Consider the following 17,676-nt stretch of genomic DNA (forward strand, 5'->3'; position numbering starts at 1 on the left):
GAGAAACTGAATGGTACAAATTTCCATGCATGGAAGCGTAGAATAATGTTGGTCTTGACCTTAGAAAGACTCGTTTATGTAATCAACGAGCCTTTTCCAATTTTAGGAGACAAACACACAGATGAAGAAAAAAAGGCATATGAGTCATTTTCTTCTGATGATTTAATGGCTAAAACAATTATGTTAACCTTCATGGAAGATGATCAAATCAGAGTCTTTGAGGATTGTCCAACTGCCAAGGATATGTTTGATACTATCGCTTCCAAATACAATACCATGACTGCGATGCACATACAGCTACTGCAAGAACAATACAATTCTTATAGGATGAAAGAGTCAGATAATGTAATGGACCATGTCAATAAGATGTTGGTCATGACTAAAGATTTAGCTGTGGTAGGGAATGTCATATCTGACAATATGCAGATCAGCACAATTCTGAACAGCCTACCTCCTTCTTGGGATATGGCAGTTACTGCTTTGAGTGTTCAATTTGATACCCTTACGTTAGAAAAGCTTCCTATACAGTTAGCTCTACAGCAACAACGACTGACCAAGAAAAATAGAACAGAGTTGATGACAGTCCAGGAAAAACCTGCTGGTTGTCATGTGCCTATAAAATCAAAACAATTTAAAAATCGAAACAATGGCAAGTTCAAGAGCAATTATGCAGGTACTAACAAATCTCAAGGAACTGTAGTGAAATGCTACAGATGCGGGAAGTCTGGACATATAAAGAAGAATTGCAGGACAAAATTCCCGAGTAAGAAAGACAACATTGGTCGGGGCAACTACAACAGAAGGAAGCCTCAAGGAGACTCTGATAGAGAAGTCATCTGTGTCGTATCAGAATGTCTGTTTGCAGATGGAGATCTAACTTGATGGTGGGTCGATTCAGGAGCAACTCGTCACATTGCGAAGACGAAAGAAGGAGTGATCCACATGGAAAATCTGAGTCCAGGAACCCACAAAGTCTATATGGGAAACAATTCTTATTGTGATGTCATGGGAATTGGGGCATATCGTTTAAATGTTGGGGGTACAAGTGTTGTACTTAACGAAGTTTTGTATGTCCCTTCCATGAGGAGGAATCTAGTGTTAGTTCCTGCACTAACTGGGAAAGGTTTTGAAGTATGTTTTATTCCAGGGAAAGTAACAGTGGGAAAACATGGAAGACTCATGTTTAGTGGAAAATTTGTAAAAGAACATGGTATGTTCAAACTGAATGACATGAATGAAGCTTCAAGTTCTGCTTATTTCGATTGTGCAATGAGTGTGAATGTAAACTTATGGCATGAAAGATTAAGCCATATAAGCATAAAAAAGATACAGACTCTAGCACAACAAGGTTTAACACCTGACATAAATATAAATGATTTTGCAAAATGCGAATCATGTGTATACGGAAAAATGACCAGGAAACCATTTCCGTCTGAAGTAATTTGGGCAACTGAATTATTAGAGATAATTCATACAGATATCTGTGGACCTTTTAGGATCCAAACTCATAGTGGCAAGTTATATTTCATAACTTTCATTGACGACTTCTCAAGATTTGGTTACATATACTTAATCAGATATAAATCTGAAGCATTTGAGAAATTCAAGGAATACAAATCTGAAGTCGAGAGACAACTTGGAAGGAATATCAAAATTATAAGGTCTGATCGAGGAGGAGAATACACTTCTAGTGAATTCCTCAAATACTGCAAAGACCTTGGAATTAATAGACAAAAGACAATGCCTAGAACACCACAACAAAATGGTGCGGCTGAGAGGTGTAATAGAACCCTCTTGAACATGGTGAGATCCATGTTGGCAGGAGCACAATTACCAAAAGTTTTTTGGGGAGAAGCTGTGTTGACAGCTATGTATACAATAAACCGAGTGCCCTGCAAAGCAGTCCCAACCACTCCTTATGAAAGATGGACTGGTATAAAACCAGATCTGAGATATTTAAGGAGATGGGGATCTGTAGCACACGTGAAAATTCTAGATCCAAAATTGGATAAAGTAGATAATAGATCAGTGAGATGTATATTTATTGGATACCCAAAAGGATCCAAGGGCTACAGATTATATCATTCATCTATGGGACTTATAGAAAGCAGAGATGTAGAGTTCATAGAAGAACTCAATAATAAAGATTATGATCCAGTGGAATATCGAAATGATACACTGGATGATCTGATTTATTCAGATGAACAGTCTGGTAATGAACCGACTGGAGGTCAGTCAGGAAATGAACCGACTGGAGTTCAGTTTGGCAATGAACCAACTGAACAAGAATCGTCTGAGGAACAGTCAGGAAATGAACCGACTGAAGATCAGTTAGGCAATGAACCAACTGATATGAATACTTCATCATCTCAGACGTTATCAGGTCATAAAAGACCTAGAGCTCCTCCTTCATATTTAAATGATTATTATGTATATTTGGCAGAGGAGCTATGCTACCTAGCAGACATTGACGAAATGTCTGACAATCTGACATATGATGAAGCAGTAAGCTCACATGAATCGTCAGATTGGGTGAATGCTATGGATGAAGAAATTGAATCCATAGAAAAGAATAAAGTCTGGGAATTAGTAGATCTTCCTAATGACAGAAAACCCATTGGATGTAAATGGGTACTAAGGAAGAAATATAAAGCAGACGGATCAGTTGAAAAATTCAAAGCCAGACTGGTAGCGAAAGGTTTTTCCCAAAAGGAAGGAATTGATTACTCAGAGACCTATTCACCGGTTGCAAAGTTCGCATCAATCAGAATAATTTTGGCTATCGCGGCATTCTATGACTTGGATATTTGTCAGATGGATGTGAAGACTGCTTTTCTGAACGGTGAGTTGAAAGAAACTATATATATGACTCAACCGCAGGGATATGTCATCAAAGAAAAAGAAGACAAAGTATACAAGTTGAATAAATCGTTATATGGACTGAAACAGTCTCCAAGACAGTGGTATTTTGCTTTTCACAAAGCAATTACAAAACTTAGGTTTGTAGCAAACCAACTAGACCACTGTGTATACGTTTGGAAAAGTGGGAGTCTTTTTTGTATTCTATCATTATATGTTGATGACATATTATTAACAGGAAATGATAACGATATGATATACAAAACGAAGACTTGGCTAAATAAAAACTTCGAAATGAAGGACTTGGGTGAAGCATCCTATATATTAGGAATAAAAATCACTCGAGATAGAAACTCAAGAGTCCTGAGTTTAAGCCAGGAACAGTATATTGATTATATCTTGAAGAAATTTCGTATGTTAGACTGCAAACCAATTGGGACTCCTATAGCTAAAGGAGCAAACTTAAGCAGGAATGATTGTCCCAATGAAGGACAACAAAAATTAAATGTTCCATATGCACAAGCAGTTGGTAGTCTAATGTATTTAATGCTTTGTACCAGACCGGACATAAGTTTTCCTATCGGTCTGGTAAGTCGTTATCAAAGTAATCCTGGATGGCCTCATTGGCAAGCAGTTAAAAGAATTTTTCGGTATATTAAAGGAACAAAAGGACTGAAATTGTCTTATCAAGCAGATGAGCTAACTTTAGTTGGCTATTCTGATGCAGATTTTGCAGGCTGTAAAGATGATAGTAAATCCACTTCAGGGTATGTTTTTCTCTTTGGAGGTGGGGCGATAGCCTGGTCCTGTAAGAAACAGGGATGTATTGCTCAGCACACACAAGAAGCAGAGTATGTAGCATGCAATATTGCAACTACTTTTGCTGTCTGGATAAATCGGTTCTTGAAAGACTTGAAATTAGATCTTGCTCATGAACCGGTCCAACTATACTGTGATAATCAGGCAGCAATATCTCTGATGAAAAATGGAGCTGTTAGCTGAAAGAGTAAACATATAATGGTGAAATACCATTATGTTCATGAAATGATCGAGAAAAATGAAATCTCGGTTGATTATTTGCCTACCAATGATATGGTAGCTGATCCCTTAACTAAGGGGATATCTGAAGATTTGTTTTCAAAGCATGTAGCCCATATGGGGCTAAGATATATTTGAAGGTTGCGAAGGAAAAACCATTGAATGGAAAACCTCGCTAAAAACTTTGAAAAAGGTTTGGATTACGTTGGATAAGCCAATTAAGGAAAACCACGTAACAAACTGAGCAAAGAAAACCCACATATAGTGGAAGAAAACTGGCGGTCTCATGGCCAAGTGGGAGATGTTGGATAATGGCCATTGAGCCCTATCCGAATATGTAACTGCAAAGCAGTTACTAGAAGTGCTCCTAAAGTATCTCCTAAGATATCTCCCAACTAACCGCAGCTAGGGTTTGGGGAAAACCTAAGGGGCTAGGCTTTAAATTCCTAGCTATAACTCTTGAGAAGGAATCATCCGTGAGAAGCCCTTTGGAAGAAAACCCCAAAAAAGGAAAAACTGACTTGTCTTCTCTCTCTTGCTCTTCCTCTTGTTCTTGTTTGCTGTTCTTAACAGGGGACGCTCGAGATCTTCTGCATCTACATAGAGAGTCTTCTGCTGCATAACAAACCGTCTTACACCTTATTCCCAACTGTGGAGCTTTTCCAATTTTCTTTTTCTTCTCTTTTCACACTGCAGTATGCTACTATTTTTATTTTCCTCCTCTTCTTCTTCCAGCCGACAATTTTTCCCTTTTACTTCCCTGCTGCTGTTTTTTTTGTCTGTTTTCTTTTTGTTTTTTTGTTTCTTCCTTACTATAGATGCGTCAACAGCAGCAGGCCGCTGCTGCTCTTCTTTTGTCTCCCTCTCTCACAACTTTCTTATTTTCCTCATCTTCTTCTTCTTCAGCCGAGACTTTTTCCCTTTTACTTCCCTCTGCTGATTATTTTGTCTGTTCTCTTTTTGGTTTTTTTTCATTTTTCCTTTCTATAGATGCGTCAACAGCAGCAGGCCGCTGCTGCTCTTCTTTTGTCTTCCTCTCTCACTACTTTGTTTCTCTTTCAGCTCACTCACTCCTCTGTTGCGACATTTTTGTAAGAGGATTGGTGTTCCCAAAACATCAGAATCAGTTACATTCTGCTGTTACGATGAGATTGTACATGATAAAAAAAAAGAAGGAAGGAAATCTTCTTTATTTCTTTGGAAAGTTTTGATAACCGTCCTCCTAGTTATCGTCTCTTTCAGAATTAGGCCCAAGTGCCGAACCAAGTAAATCTGCTCTTGCTCACTTGATATTGCTTCCTTTTCATGTGTTATATAATAAGGTATCAGAGCAGGTTACATAAAGCTACTGCTGTTATAACTTCTTAACTTCCAGCGACAGAGCCGTTTGAAGGAGTCACAAAACAGAGTATCGCCTGCCAGGGAACATGCCGCAAAATTGGCCGGCGTTGTCACCTCCGGCGACATCAGGGGTCTAGCAAGGGTTCGTCAGAATCGTCTAATTCTGAGAAACGTCCCCACCAATTTTCAGAATTTTAGACGCAGCAGTTAAGAAGTTATAAATTTTTGAAGAGACCTCTGTCGCTGGAAGACTGCCTGCAACTGCGCCCGCCAGGGAACCTGCCACAAAATTGACTGGCGTTGTCATCTCCGGCAACGACAGGGGTCAAGCTAGGGCTCCTCAGAATCGTCTACTTCTGAGGAACGTTCCCACCAATTTAGATTTTTTGGAGCAGCCATTACAGAGTTATGATTTTTTGAAGAGACGCTTGTTACTGGAAGTACTGACTGCAACTGCGCCCGCCAGGGAACCTGCCGTAAAATTGACCGGCGTTGTCATCTCCAGCAACGTCAGGGGTCGAGCAAGGGCTCCTCAGAATCGTCTACTTTTGAGGAACGTCCCCACCAATTTTCAGATTTTTTGGAGTAGCCATTACAGAGGTATGATTTTTTGAAGAGACGCCTGTTGCTGACAACCATCGGGTTCTCTGTTTTGCCAATTTCTGTTCACGAGTTGGGATGTGAAGGCTCTCTACCAGTTTTCTTCTTGCTGCCTCTCTATTCTGAGCTATTTTTCTCAAAGATTTGCCATCAATTGGTTGCTGGGAGCTGCTGTTAAGGACTAAGGAGAGAAACCAAAAGCCTTCACCGCCGGTCAGGCAGAGGTTTCTTCTTGATCGGGTGGTTTTCTCTTCTCCCCTGTTTTTTGAGATTATTTATCTCTACGTTTTTCTCTTGCTTACCACAAACGCGGGTTTGAATGATCGAGACTTAACAAGGATTTATCTCTACGTTTTTCTCTTACTTACCACTGCTGTATTCTGTAATTCCTCCTGCACTTTGTGAAGTGGTGTTTGGTATTATTCTATTATTCCATGGCAAACAATCATAAGGTTCTTAAAAGCAATGAACAAAGCAGCCAGCCTTTGAAAATCACCAATACCCTATTGAATGGCGCCAACTACCTAAGGTGGGCTAAGGCAGCTCGACTGTTTTTAAGTGGTCAATCTAAGGTTGGATACATAAATGGGAAGATTAGTCCTCCTTACAGGTTAGATCCAAAATTTGATGATTGGCAATCTGAAAATGATATAGTGATGTCGTGGCTTATTAACTCCATGGAACCCTTTATTTCAAATCTGTTTATGTATCAAGAAACTGCAAAGGAGATTTGGGATGAGTTAAAACAACTCTTTTTCAAACAAAATAATCTCGCACGGATCTATGAAATTCAGGTTGAGATTTCCAATCTTATGAAGGGCGACATGCCATTGAATCTCCACATAAGAGAGCTCAAAAGCCAATTTGATGAACTTCTGCAATATAGGCCTGCTAACACTGATCCCGATACATACAAAAATCGTTTTGAGAAAGACAAAATCTTTAAGCTATTGGTAGGTTTAGGAGCGAATTATGAAGAAATTAGGAGTCAAATCCTCAATACCACTCGGCTGCCCAACTTCAACGATGTTTGTCAAATGATACAAAGGGAGGCTGCACGAAGACAAGTTATGAATTCCAAAACTAAACTTTCTGAAGAAAGTCATGAACGAATGGCGTGCGTCGCTCAAGTTGATTTTGTCAAAGGGGATCAAAAACTCCCAAACACTAACAAATCTTTCAACGTCAACTTCAGCTATCAGAAAAGGAGAAATAAAATTAGATGCACCCACCGCTAGCAGACTGGTCAACAAGAGACAAAGCTATGTCCTCCACCAAGTCAACGTCTTCCACCAATCCTGATTTAGCAAACTTTGTCACCAAAGACGACCTTGAGAATTTTTTTCAGAAGTTCACAAAGACTAATCTAGAATCGTCTCAGCCCGTCAGCAATTCAGAAGGTAACAACTTTGCTTTGACTGCTACTTTAAATCGTTCTGCATGGGTTGTTGATACAGGGGCCACCGATCATATGTCTAGCGACTTAACCAAACTGATTAATCTTGACAAAACAAAACAAAGATCGGTTTTAAATCTCAAGTTTTATATATTCCAAAACTGTCAGCTAATCTAATGTCAATAAGCAAATTAACCAAGTCTGATAATTGTTTGGCTGTTTTTTTTTAAAGAGTGTGATATTTCAGGATTGTGTGATGAACCGGGAGATTGGTAGAAGGCATGAGCAGAATGGGCTGTACGTTATGGACGCAAATTGTTGCAACCTCATTGTGGATGATCAGCAAGACCGGCGTTCTCACTACTGGACCTGGCACGTCAGACTTGGTCAGATCTCTGATCAGAGTTTAACTCGTCTTATTCCAAATCTTACAGTTGAAAATAAATCATGTGATGCTTGTGAACTTTCTAAATCCACGAGATTACATTTCCAATCTTCTACTGAAAAATCAAAGGATATCATTGATTTAGTTCATTCTTATGCTTGGGGACCAGCCCCAGAAGTGTCATATTTTGGATTTAGATATTATGTCTCTTTTATTGATGATAAGACTCGCATGACTTGGTTGTTCTTTCTTAAGTATAAGAGTGAAGTTTTTAGTACTTTCAAAGAATTTTTAAAGATGATACATACTCAATATGGAGTAAAGATTAAAAAACTTCGCTCTGACAATAGTGAAGAATATGTGAATGATGCTCTTGAAACTTTTCTAAAAGGAGAAGGTACACAACCTCAATATTCTTGTGCAGATACCCCGCAACAAAACGGAGTGGTAGAACGAAAAAACAGACAACTACTGAATGTTGCTCGATCTCTAATGACTCACATGCATGTTCCTTTTCATTTTCGGAATGATGCGATTGCTACGACCTGTTATATTATCAATAGGGCACCAAGTTCTAGCATTGAAAATCAAGTTCCTATTGAACTTCTTCTCAATAGAAAGGTTTCTATAAAGCATCTTAAAGTTTTTGAATGCAAATGCTATGTTCATATACAAGAAAAGTTTATGAACAAATTTGAAAAGCGTGCTATCAAAAGCATCTTCCTCGATTATTTCAGTAGAAAGAAAGGGTATAAATGTTATGATCCAGTCACTAGAAGATTATTTATATCTCGTGATGTGAAGTTTTTTGAACAGGAATCCTTCTTTGATTACCAAAGATAGGGGGAGATGAATGTCGCTAATCCCATCAAACAACTCACTCTGCCAATGGGTGAAACCAGCTATGAAGCTCCTAGTGCTAGCAAGCAGCCCGTATTGCCTATGGTTGAACCTCATTTTGAGCTAGATAAAATCATTTCAAATGATGTGTCCTTAATTCCGCCTCAAGAACCCGACACCAGCATCAATCCTCTCACTCTTTCCACCGAACCAAATTTCAATTTCAGCAATTCAAACCAACCAGAAAATTTCACTAGACAATCTACCCGTCCTACTAGACCACCAACAAAATTTAGTGACTATGACACCTATCTTACAACCAACAAAAATCATTCCATTCCATAGACCAATACCTATCATTCGAAAATCTGCCCATTCACTATAAATCCTATATCCTAAATACTTACTACCAACATGAACGAAAAACTTATGAGGAGGCAAAGTCTGATCCAAAGTGGCTTAATGCAATGAAAGAAGAGCTTGCGGCACTGAAAAAAAATCAAACATGGGATCTAATTCCTCTGCCTGATGGCAAGAAGCTGGTTGGATGCAAGTGGGTATATCGAATAAAGTATAACAATAATGGAAGTGTAGAGCGCTACAAAGCTCGCTTGGGTGCCAAAGGATTCACTCAAACTGAAGGTATTGATTATACTGAAATCTTTGCTCTTGTTGCAAAAATGGGTTCTGTTCGAATGTTAATTTCAGTAGCAGCAAACAAGAGATGGTCTTTTACTCAACTTGATGTGAAAAATGCTTTTCTTCATGGTGAACTTAACGAAGAAGTTTATATGGAAGCACCAAAAGGTATAAGAAATGAGCACAGGTACGTATCCAAATTGAAAGAGGCTCTATATGGTTTGAAACAGTCACCGCAAGCTTGGTTCTCTCGTCTCAATGATGCGCTTGCAAAATTGGGTTTCAAAAGAAGCAGTGCTAATCATACTATGTTTACGTCTTTGAGAAACTTTAAAATTTGCATTCTCCTAGTCTATGTGGACGACATAATAATGACAGGTGATGATATTAATTTTATGCCACGTGTCAAAGACGATCTTAATCGGCTGTTTGAAATCAAAAATTTGAGAATACTAAGATTCTTCTTAGGAATTGAAGTTGCATACTCAAACAAAAGAGTCTTCTTTTGCCAAAGGAAGTATACGTTAGATCTATTGAAAGAAACAGGATGCTTGGGTGCCAAACCAGCAGAGACACCCCTTGAAGCCAATTGTAAATTAAAGAAAGATAAAGGAGAACTCGTTGAGAATATTCAAAGCTTTCAGAAACTTGTCGGTAAACTCATATATTTAACTGTTACAAGACCAGACATATTCTATGGTGTGAGTCTCATAAGTCAGTTTATGCATTCTCCTAGATCATCTCACATTGAAGCGGCTCATAGAATCTTGAGGTATTTGAAAAAATGTCCTGGAAAAGGAATTTTAGTGAAATGTGATCTGCCACTAGATGTCGTGGGTTATACTGATGCAGACTGGGCAGAGGATCCAAACGATCGAAGATCTACTTCTGGTTTTTGCACTTTTGTTGGAGGAAATCTTGTAACTTGGAGAAGTAAAAAATAATCTGTAGTTGCTCAATCAAGTGCTGAAGCATAATACAGAGCTATGGTTGGATGTACATGTGAACTAGTGTGGATTAAAGCGCTTTTGAAGGACATGAATATTGACGTGCAAGACTCCATAATGCTTATATGCAACAATATGACTGCAATCTATATTGGGACAAATCCGGTCTTTCATGAAAGAACCAAACACATTGAAATTGGCTGTCACTTCGTTAGAGAAAATATTCAAGATGGAACTATCGAAACCTGTCATGTTAAAAGTGAAAATCAGTTGGCCGATATTTTCACCAAGAGCCTAGTACGAGAGAAGCATCAAAGCATTGTAAACAAGTTGGCATAGATTGATATCTGTCCTCCAACTTGAGGGGGAGATTGTTGCGAGATTTGGGGAAGAGGATTGGTGTTGCCAAAATATCAAAATCAGCTACATTCTGTTGTTATGATGAGATTGTGCATGATCAAAAAAGAAGGAAGGAAATCCTCTCTATTTCTTTGGAAAGTTTTGATAACCGTCCTCCTCTCATTCAGAATGTATAAAAACCCCCTTTCTCTCTTTGATTGTAAGCAATTAAGGATAAATAAAATACCAGTCTCCTTCTTCCTCCGTGGACGTAGTCCCAAGTGCCTAACCACATAAATCTGCTCTTGCTCACTTGATATTGCTTCCTTTTCATGTTTTCTAATATCCTCTTCTATTCTTCTCTCCCGTTATTCCTTTTTTTTTTCCTCTTTGTTCCATATGTTGCCAACACAGCCCCTTCCCTTTCCCTGGACTCTTCTGAAAGAGCCCAGTGACAAAGGGGAGGCTGTAAAATTCCATTTTTTCATTTTTATTTAACTTGTACCATCTTGCATTTATATGAATTTTCGTTTATAAATTCCTATCCAATAGCAAATTTGACCTGTATTTAGTCCAATTACCTGAATTGGGCAGCTAATCTTTTGATTTTTTGTCTGCTTTCAAAGTAAAGTCATGCAACTATTGTCACATAAAAATCAAAATTTTGACATTGAAAATGTGTAGATATTACGTCTACCTATTTGACCAATGACCATGGAATTAAAAGCATTTGACTGAGCCACAGGCTCACAAAAAAAACTAAGTGATCAATTTATTGGTTTTTGGTTATCCAGACATATCTAGACCAATTGATCAAATTATAGATTGCATGCGTACACACAAACACATGCATACATAAAAAGAAATTATTTACACCAGTTTCATTTTGGAATTGAATGAAAAATTAGGTGGAAAGGTGAGAGAAAATGTCGGTTATATATATATATATATTTGGGACTAGTTTTCCGGGTTCTACTTCTATCTAGAATCTAATAATCTTGAAATTAATGGAGCGGATGTAAAAAAAAAGAGTAAAAAAGTCTGTTTCAAAGTTATTATGTCTGGTTACACGCGCACATGCATTGGTCATGGAGCACCCATCTGAAAATTTTTTGGGAAGACGACTAAAAAAATGAACAAAACAGGCTGCAGGGTACACGATCCCGATGTTCCATATAGCCAATATGTACATTCGATTTCTATAGAAATTCTGAAATCTCAAGGAATAATTATTTTTTTCTCATTAAATTTGAATTTAGACCTCAAATTTCACTAAATTTTTTCCCTTAATCGAAATTTCACAGTTTCTTGTCTGATCTGCATCCTGAAGATGGAAGGCCGCCAAAGCTATAAAGGTCTGTTTGATAGCTTTAAATTCCAATTTCATGATCCGTTTTATATAGGACCCACAGTACAAACAAGCACCCGATTTTACCACTACATGAAAAAGATGATTTTACCACAGTACAAACAAAAAAGTCAAAACGTTGGACTTTGAGATTGGATGGGAGGGGACCGTTCCTTAAATCTACAGACCTGAGATTCTCAGTAATCTCAATTCACCTCAGGTCTCAAGTCCTATGCTATCAAACACCCCTAAAGAAAACAAGAAACCTTGATTAACTATCTTATGGTTGTGCATGGAACTCGATCCACGCATTGTTTACAAATATGTAGTTAGCGACTGGAGATGGGTGCGACCAAGTACGATAATTTTCGCTACCTTTTAACTCTTCTGCATGGGTATCGGATCATGATCTGACCCGTCATATGATTCACTCTTCGGGACCCGATATGTAGATTCCTTTTTTTTGTTTGTTTTGTTATACACCAAATTCAAAATAAATTAAATTAAAAACCCAACTGACAGTTACCATTCTAATTTTCTTGCGCCTCAAGCTTCGGCTTTTGCTGTTTGTTATATACCGGTACAGATGTATAAAAATCCATTAGCAGGAATTGGGTTCGCAAATGGATTGGGTAATAGTACAATCTTTGAACCTGATCCGACTCATTTGCAATAAGAAAACCTTAAAAGAAAAAGAAAGAAACGGAAAGAAAGAAAGAAAAAAGGCGCAGACCAACGCAACTGATGAAATTGATGGAAGAAAAGGAAGTCGAGTAAATATTAATATTTACATTAGAGGATCTTACAATAATTTAAATCCATGAAATTTTCGCAGCTTACTCTAACTAGGAAGAAAGTTCATATGGAAGGAAAAAGAATATTTTGCATCTTCACATCCGGCACGTACATAGTAATTAATCATGATGTTAGATATATGATCAGTTGCAGTTAGTAAATGCACCCACTTGTAATTCTCACAATCTGCACCTCAGCGTTTTCGTTGAACTTTTCACTGTCAGAGAAGAAAAACTAGCAGTTAGCAAAGAGGAAAGAAACTGATTTCCTTTTCCCATTAGCTGTGGAAACTGAAAAGGAATTTAAAGTTGTGCTCAATGATGCATTTGGAACTGAACATCTATTAAATATGATTAACCAGAGGGAGGTGCAAAAGTGTCAAGTTTGGTTGGATGTTATTATATCTGAAATCCAAATACAAAATACTAGTGTTTTCTATCTGAATCCAGATGTGAAAATACAAATAAAAAATAATTGTAACTGATAAAAATATGGAAATTAATTATGTGAGAGACTGATAGTACTGCATGCATCTGACAATTAGAAGTACCAAAGACGAATAGCATCCAATAAAACTAACAAAATGCGTATAACAAAAAGAAAAACATATAAATAATCCTTTCATCCAGATCCATCCTAGATCTAAAAATTATCCAAATCCCACCGGGTTCCAAACTAGCTAGATCTAATATATGGAATCCAAATATATGATCAGAACTGGTCGACTTAAATGATCAGCTTAATAATCTGGATATATGTGAAGCAGTTTCATGAGATCACGTATCCAACTAAAAATAGTCCATTTGGACCATTATAACCCAGCTATGGTGCATAGAAAAGCTGAAACCCTCGAGCTTTCCTTTAATTTGGAATTCTTTATTGATGTAGAAACGATGGCAGGCATAGAAGGTTAGAAGAAAGACAATATATGTAGTTAATTCATAAGCTATCATATGTTAGTGGATTCCTCCGTCCATCCGGATGTCTCAGGTACATATGTCTGCCGTCGTTTGTGCATCAATAAAGAATTCAAAATTAAAGGAGAGCCCCTTACACCCTAGCAACCTTCACCCGGAGGCTCCTTAAAACCTATAAACCGGGAACTTTCAGGGGAGCACATGAAGCATGATCCTGTCTTGGCCCGCACTACCATGAGGATTGAGCTCATCATGTGTCACAGTTGCTTGATTGCCTGTAAAAGTCTCCAGAATGCATAAAAACAATATAGAAAATTTTAAATTTTGGATTTTCAAGTCATTTTCTTAGAAAAGATTTGCAAATTAACTATAAATTGTTAAAACAAACTCAAAAAGATTTTCAAACCTATTAGAAATGTTCTTCCGAAAAACCTCGTGAAAATATCACAATGTTTTCATTTTTGTGATATTGTTAAACATATCATATTACTTTCCTCATCTTTTTTTTCGTTCACTTGTTTTTTGCGTTTTGATTGCAATATTTCGAGGATATGCTGATATTTGTTACTCCGGTACTAACTGGTCCCTCGGATCCATCTAAATTATGGATAGCATTCACAGAAGCAATACGACAGAAATGCATGTAGGCAAACTAAAAAAGGTTGAACGCAGTTATAGGTAGCAAGCCAGCAATTTTGTGATGGCATGGCATCTGCTTAAATACCTGTGTATGTGAATTCACGTGAACGAAACCGTTTGACGAGTCTCCTGAGATTATTGTATCATCTTCTTCAGGTCCTTGGAAATTGATTCGCTTTTTTGCAGGTCGGGATCTTCTGCAAGATATCTTACAGACTTAAAAGGCACGATGCACGTCTCTTCTCCGTATAGTTTCTCTTGCATGGCTGGGGACGAAAGAAGCTGGTGCAACTGCATATTGCTTGTTGATGTAGCACAGACCTCTTCCTGCACAAGCATGAGAAGATTCTTCTAATATTTCAACCTTCTGTATATAACACAGCCGTCGTTGCATTGTCTCCCTCATGCCAACAAGAGAGAGAGAGAGAGAGAGAGAGAGAGCTTGCCTGATGGGCAGGGGAAGAATGCTTGAGAAACTGTAGAATTCCAACTTGGGCCTGCAGGAATTTGACATACTTTGCAGCAGCGGCAAGCATCTCGGCAGTGTTCATCTTCACACCCCCAGGAATGAGCCTTCCAAGCTCCTGAGTCTTCTCACTTATTCTCTTCCTCCTCTGCCTGGCAGCAATGCTCTGTGGTGACAATGCTGTAGCGTCTGCCTCCAGATTTTGCACATTCGGATCGACGTAGGACGCATTAATATTTGGAGTCGGAAGCACCGGCAAGAAGTCCGGCAAGACTAACTGGTTTCGAAAGGCCGGGTGCTCACCAGGATCCAGCAATATGTTTGGCATGCAATCTGGAGCAGAACATTCATAAATGGTCCTCAAACGCTTCGCATGAAGTGCTTCATCATAATAGCAGGCAAATGGCTCATCTTGCGCCGGAAAGTTTTCCAGCGGCGAGATGTTGTAGGCGACTTCAGGGAAGGAAGGGGGGAAATGGGTACTGTAGTCTTGGTGGAGATATTCATCGTTGGCATTGGAGAGTGAATTTGAATCGATGGTGTGAGGAACGAAGTCACCCCAATAACTGGACAAGTCTTCCGCGAGAGATGGCTCCATCTGTTCAAAGGTACTGCAAGGCACAAAGTTGAGGAACTGAAGAGGCCCATAGCTGTTGCGGAACCTGACTGCCATGGCTGCCAACAAAATCTGGGAGAAAGAGAAAGCAGTTTAACTATGAGTACCGATGCATGCTCTTCCATTAATTGACCTTGTTGGACAATTTAAAGGCATGAAATTTGCTGCTGATATTCTTGTAAAAGCAGTTGCTTCCTTAGCAGGGAAAAAACTGCGGAATAACGAATGAGATTGAAGTTTGGCCCTTATTTTATGCGTTACAGGTTCTCGCCTCTGATCTTACATGCAGTAAATGGATGTGATTAAGTACATTAGTACAGTACATGCAAAGAGGGTGAAAGTGCTATCTCCAGATAGAGAGAAAGAAAAAGAGACTCTAGAATCAGAGAAAATAGATGCTTGTTAGGAACTAATTGCCATTGCTTCATGAGAATGATGAATTTGAAGCATGAGAAACCGACTAAAATAGAAGATGCTAACCTTTTTGTTCACGACAGTACGTACAGCGTCAGTTGTTCGTTGCACTTGCCTGCGGATTCTGTAGAGAATCAAAGAGAGAGAGAGAGAGCAGCAGCAGCACTGCAATTTACTGCTGTTGCAAGGGAATCCAAGAAAGAATTTTGAGTTGGATTGAACAAAATCTAATGGGCTGCGCTGGTTATAACTTAAGCGGTTGGGCGCTGGCACTCTTTTAGGGAAGAGGAAAGAGGAATGTAGGTAGTGGGCGGAGTGGAATCAGGTTGGCGGTTGTTCGCGAGTAACCAACTGTATGTGGCATCCAAGGACATCGATAAGACTCCTCTCTCTCTCTCTCTCTCTCTCATATCCAGAGCAAACTTTTTTGTCTTTATTATTCGGAAAGTTTTCTCATTTTGCTGAGATACATTCAGTCAACAGTTGCATTTTTCCTGAAAAACTGCACCACTTTTTCCAATTTAAACCCTCAAATTAAACAAGGCCAAGATCCAGGCACGCTGCTATTTATCAAGTTAGACATATTAATTCGTCACTTTTGGTAAATAAATAAATCAAGACTGAATTCCATTTCGTCGTAAGTTCTAATTTTCCATCAAAATCCGGCCGATATCTGAATCTAATTGACAAATCTAAGTACAACTGAGTACAGTTAATAACATAAGCCAATGGGTGCAACCTTATATTTTACCTTCTCTCGCGAGTGTTCTTGTCCAATTAAGTTCTAATTATTTACTGTTGTAATAGCAATAATCATCGCAGTAGTATATTATTGTTATTATATTATTTTATTGAATATTATCATTGTCTTGAGAAATTGAAACGAAAAAGCTGGTCTTGCACCTGAATTCATAGGACAGCAGGCGCTGTCGTGAAATCCTGCGCACCTTTTTACGATAAATGTGCTGTTATTATAACTGGCACTATCAATAAAGAAGCTACGATCCATAGTATTCTTTGTTACGTACAGTACCAGAATGGGAATGAAAAACAATGAATGAGTTATTGTTATTGTTGGTAATTACCAAGGAAATACTGTCGTTACGATCATATTTTTTGTTCTTGCATGTTCTGTTGCTATCAAACTACTTCGAAGCATCCACGTCCTTGTAATGGGAGATTAATAAAGAAGAGATTCAACGGTCGGCCAGATTGAACTTGATCAGGAGGAAAGACAAAGCAGCAGTGGCGATGCAAGAAATTTTGGGTGGAGGTACACTAATTCCAAATTTTTATGCTTGTATATTTAAATAATTAAATATTTGACAGCAGCTATGTAAACATAAATGTACTTTGTGGGGCTGAGTAGGCAATTGTCCACACTATACCACATGTTTGCCCACCACAGCTTGGAAGGATAAGTTGAAAAAAAAAAAACAGAAAAGTAACCTTTTTTTGTAAAAGATAAATTGTTATTGATAAAACAAACATATTGAAAAATGAAAACAAAAATGCCCACTAGTTACGTGTAGGAATGAAGGCAAACATTTCGGGTGCATAAACATATTGAAAAATGAAAACAAAAATGCCCACTAGTTACGTGTAGGAATGAAGGCAAACATTTCGGGTGCATAATGATCAAAATACCTTTAATTGAGGAGCCTTTTTACAAAAACAACAAGGATAATGGAAAAGTTAAAAGTATAAAAATACAATATTTTTTATAAAATATACTTAAAATATGGCAACCTCCTAACTTTTTTCAATTGGTACGTATTTGTTGTTGCGTCTCATGCATGCAACTCGATCTCCCCATAAGATCAACTATTTGAACATCCCTATCGACTTCGGATGAAAGGGTTTATTGCAAGGTCGAACTGGTAAAGAGACCAAGTGAATGGGAACACGCATGTCCACATGTCCATTCATGTCGACGCAGCTTGTTCAAGGGACGAAATTAATTAAACCTGCTTTCATAAGCCTTATGAATGAGCCAAGTGGGATATTGAGCCATGGAACTGTGATGGAAGCTTCCGGATCCATTTAAAGCCAAAGTTTGATCGATCTGTACGATGGTAAAAGCAGCAATTTTTGGCT

The 17,676-nt window shown here is 38.3% G+C and overlaps 1 protein-coding gene across 1 annotated transcript; it reads right to left on the minus strand.

Annotated features, from left to right (window-relative positions):
* Positions 1 to 12,568: 12,568 nt before the first annotated feature.
* Positions 12,569 to 15,795, minus strand: LOC116267766 (uncharacterized). The gene is made up of 4 exons (XM_031649657.1): positions 15,646 to 15,795; positions 14,530 to 15,237; positions 14,169 to 14,410; positions 12,569 to 12,744 (listed from the first exon to the last, which is right to left on the minus strand). Exons 2-3 carry the CDS (start codon positions 15,220 to 15,222, stop codon positions 14,219 to 14,221), a joined length of 885 nt encoding a protein of 294 aa, XP_031505517.1. The 5' UTR covers positions 15,223 to 15,237; positions 15,646 to 15,795; the 3' UTR covers positions 12,569 to 12,744; positions 14,169 to 14,218.
* Between the last annotated feature and the right edge of the window lie 1,881 nt (positions 15,796 to 17,676).

Source organism: Nymphaea colorata, chromosome 14, assembly GCF_008831285.2.
Source record: "Nymphaea colorata isolate Beijing-Zhang1983 chromosome 14, ASM883128v2, whole genome shotgun sequence".
NCBI lineage: Eukaryota > Viridiplantae > Streptophyta > Magnoliopsida > Nymphaeales > Nymphaeaceae > Nymphaea > Nymphaea colorata.

Bases quoted from the DNA above. Each gene is read 5' to 3' on its own strand.
- LOC116267766 (XM_031649657.1), bottom strand. From the start codon at position 15,222: ATGGCAGTCAGGTTCCGCAACAGCTATGGGCCTCTTCAGTTCCTCAAC. The intron at 14,411-14,529 runs GCAAGCTCTCTC...ATGCTTGTGCAG, and splicing joins ATTCTTCCCCTGCCCATCAG to GAAGAGGTCTGTGCTACATC.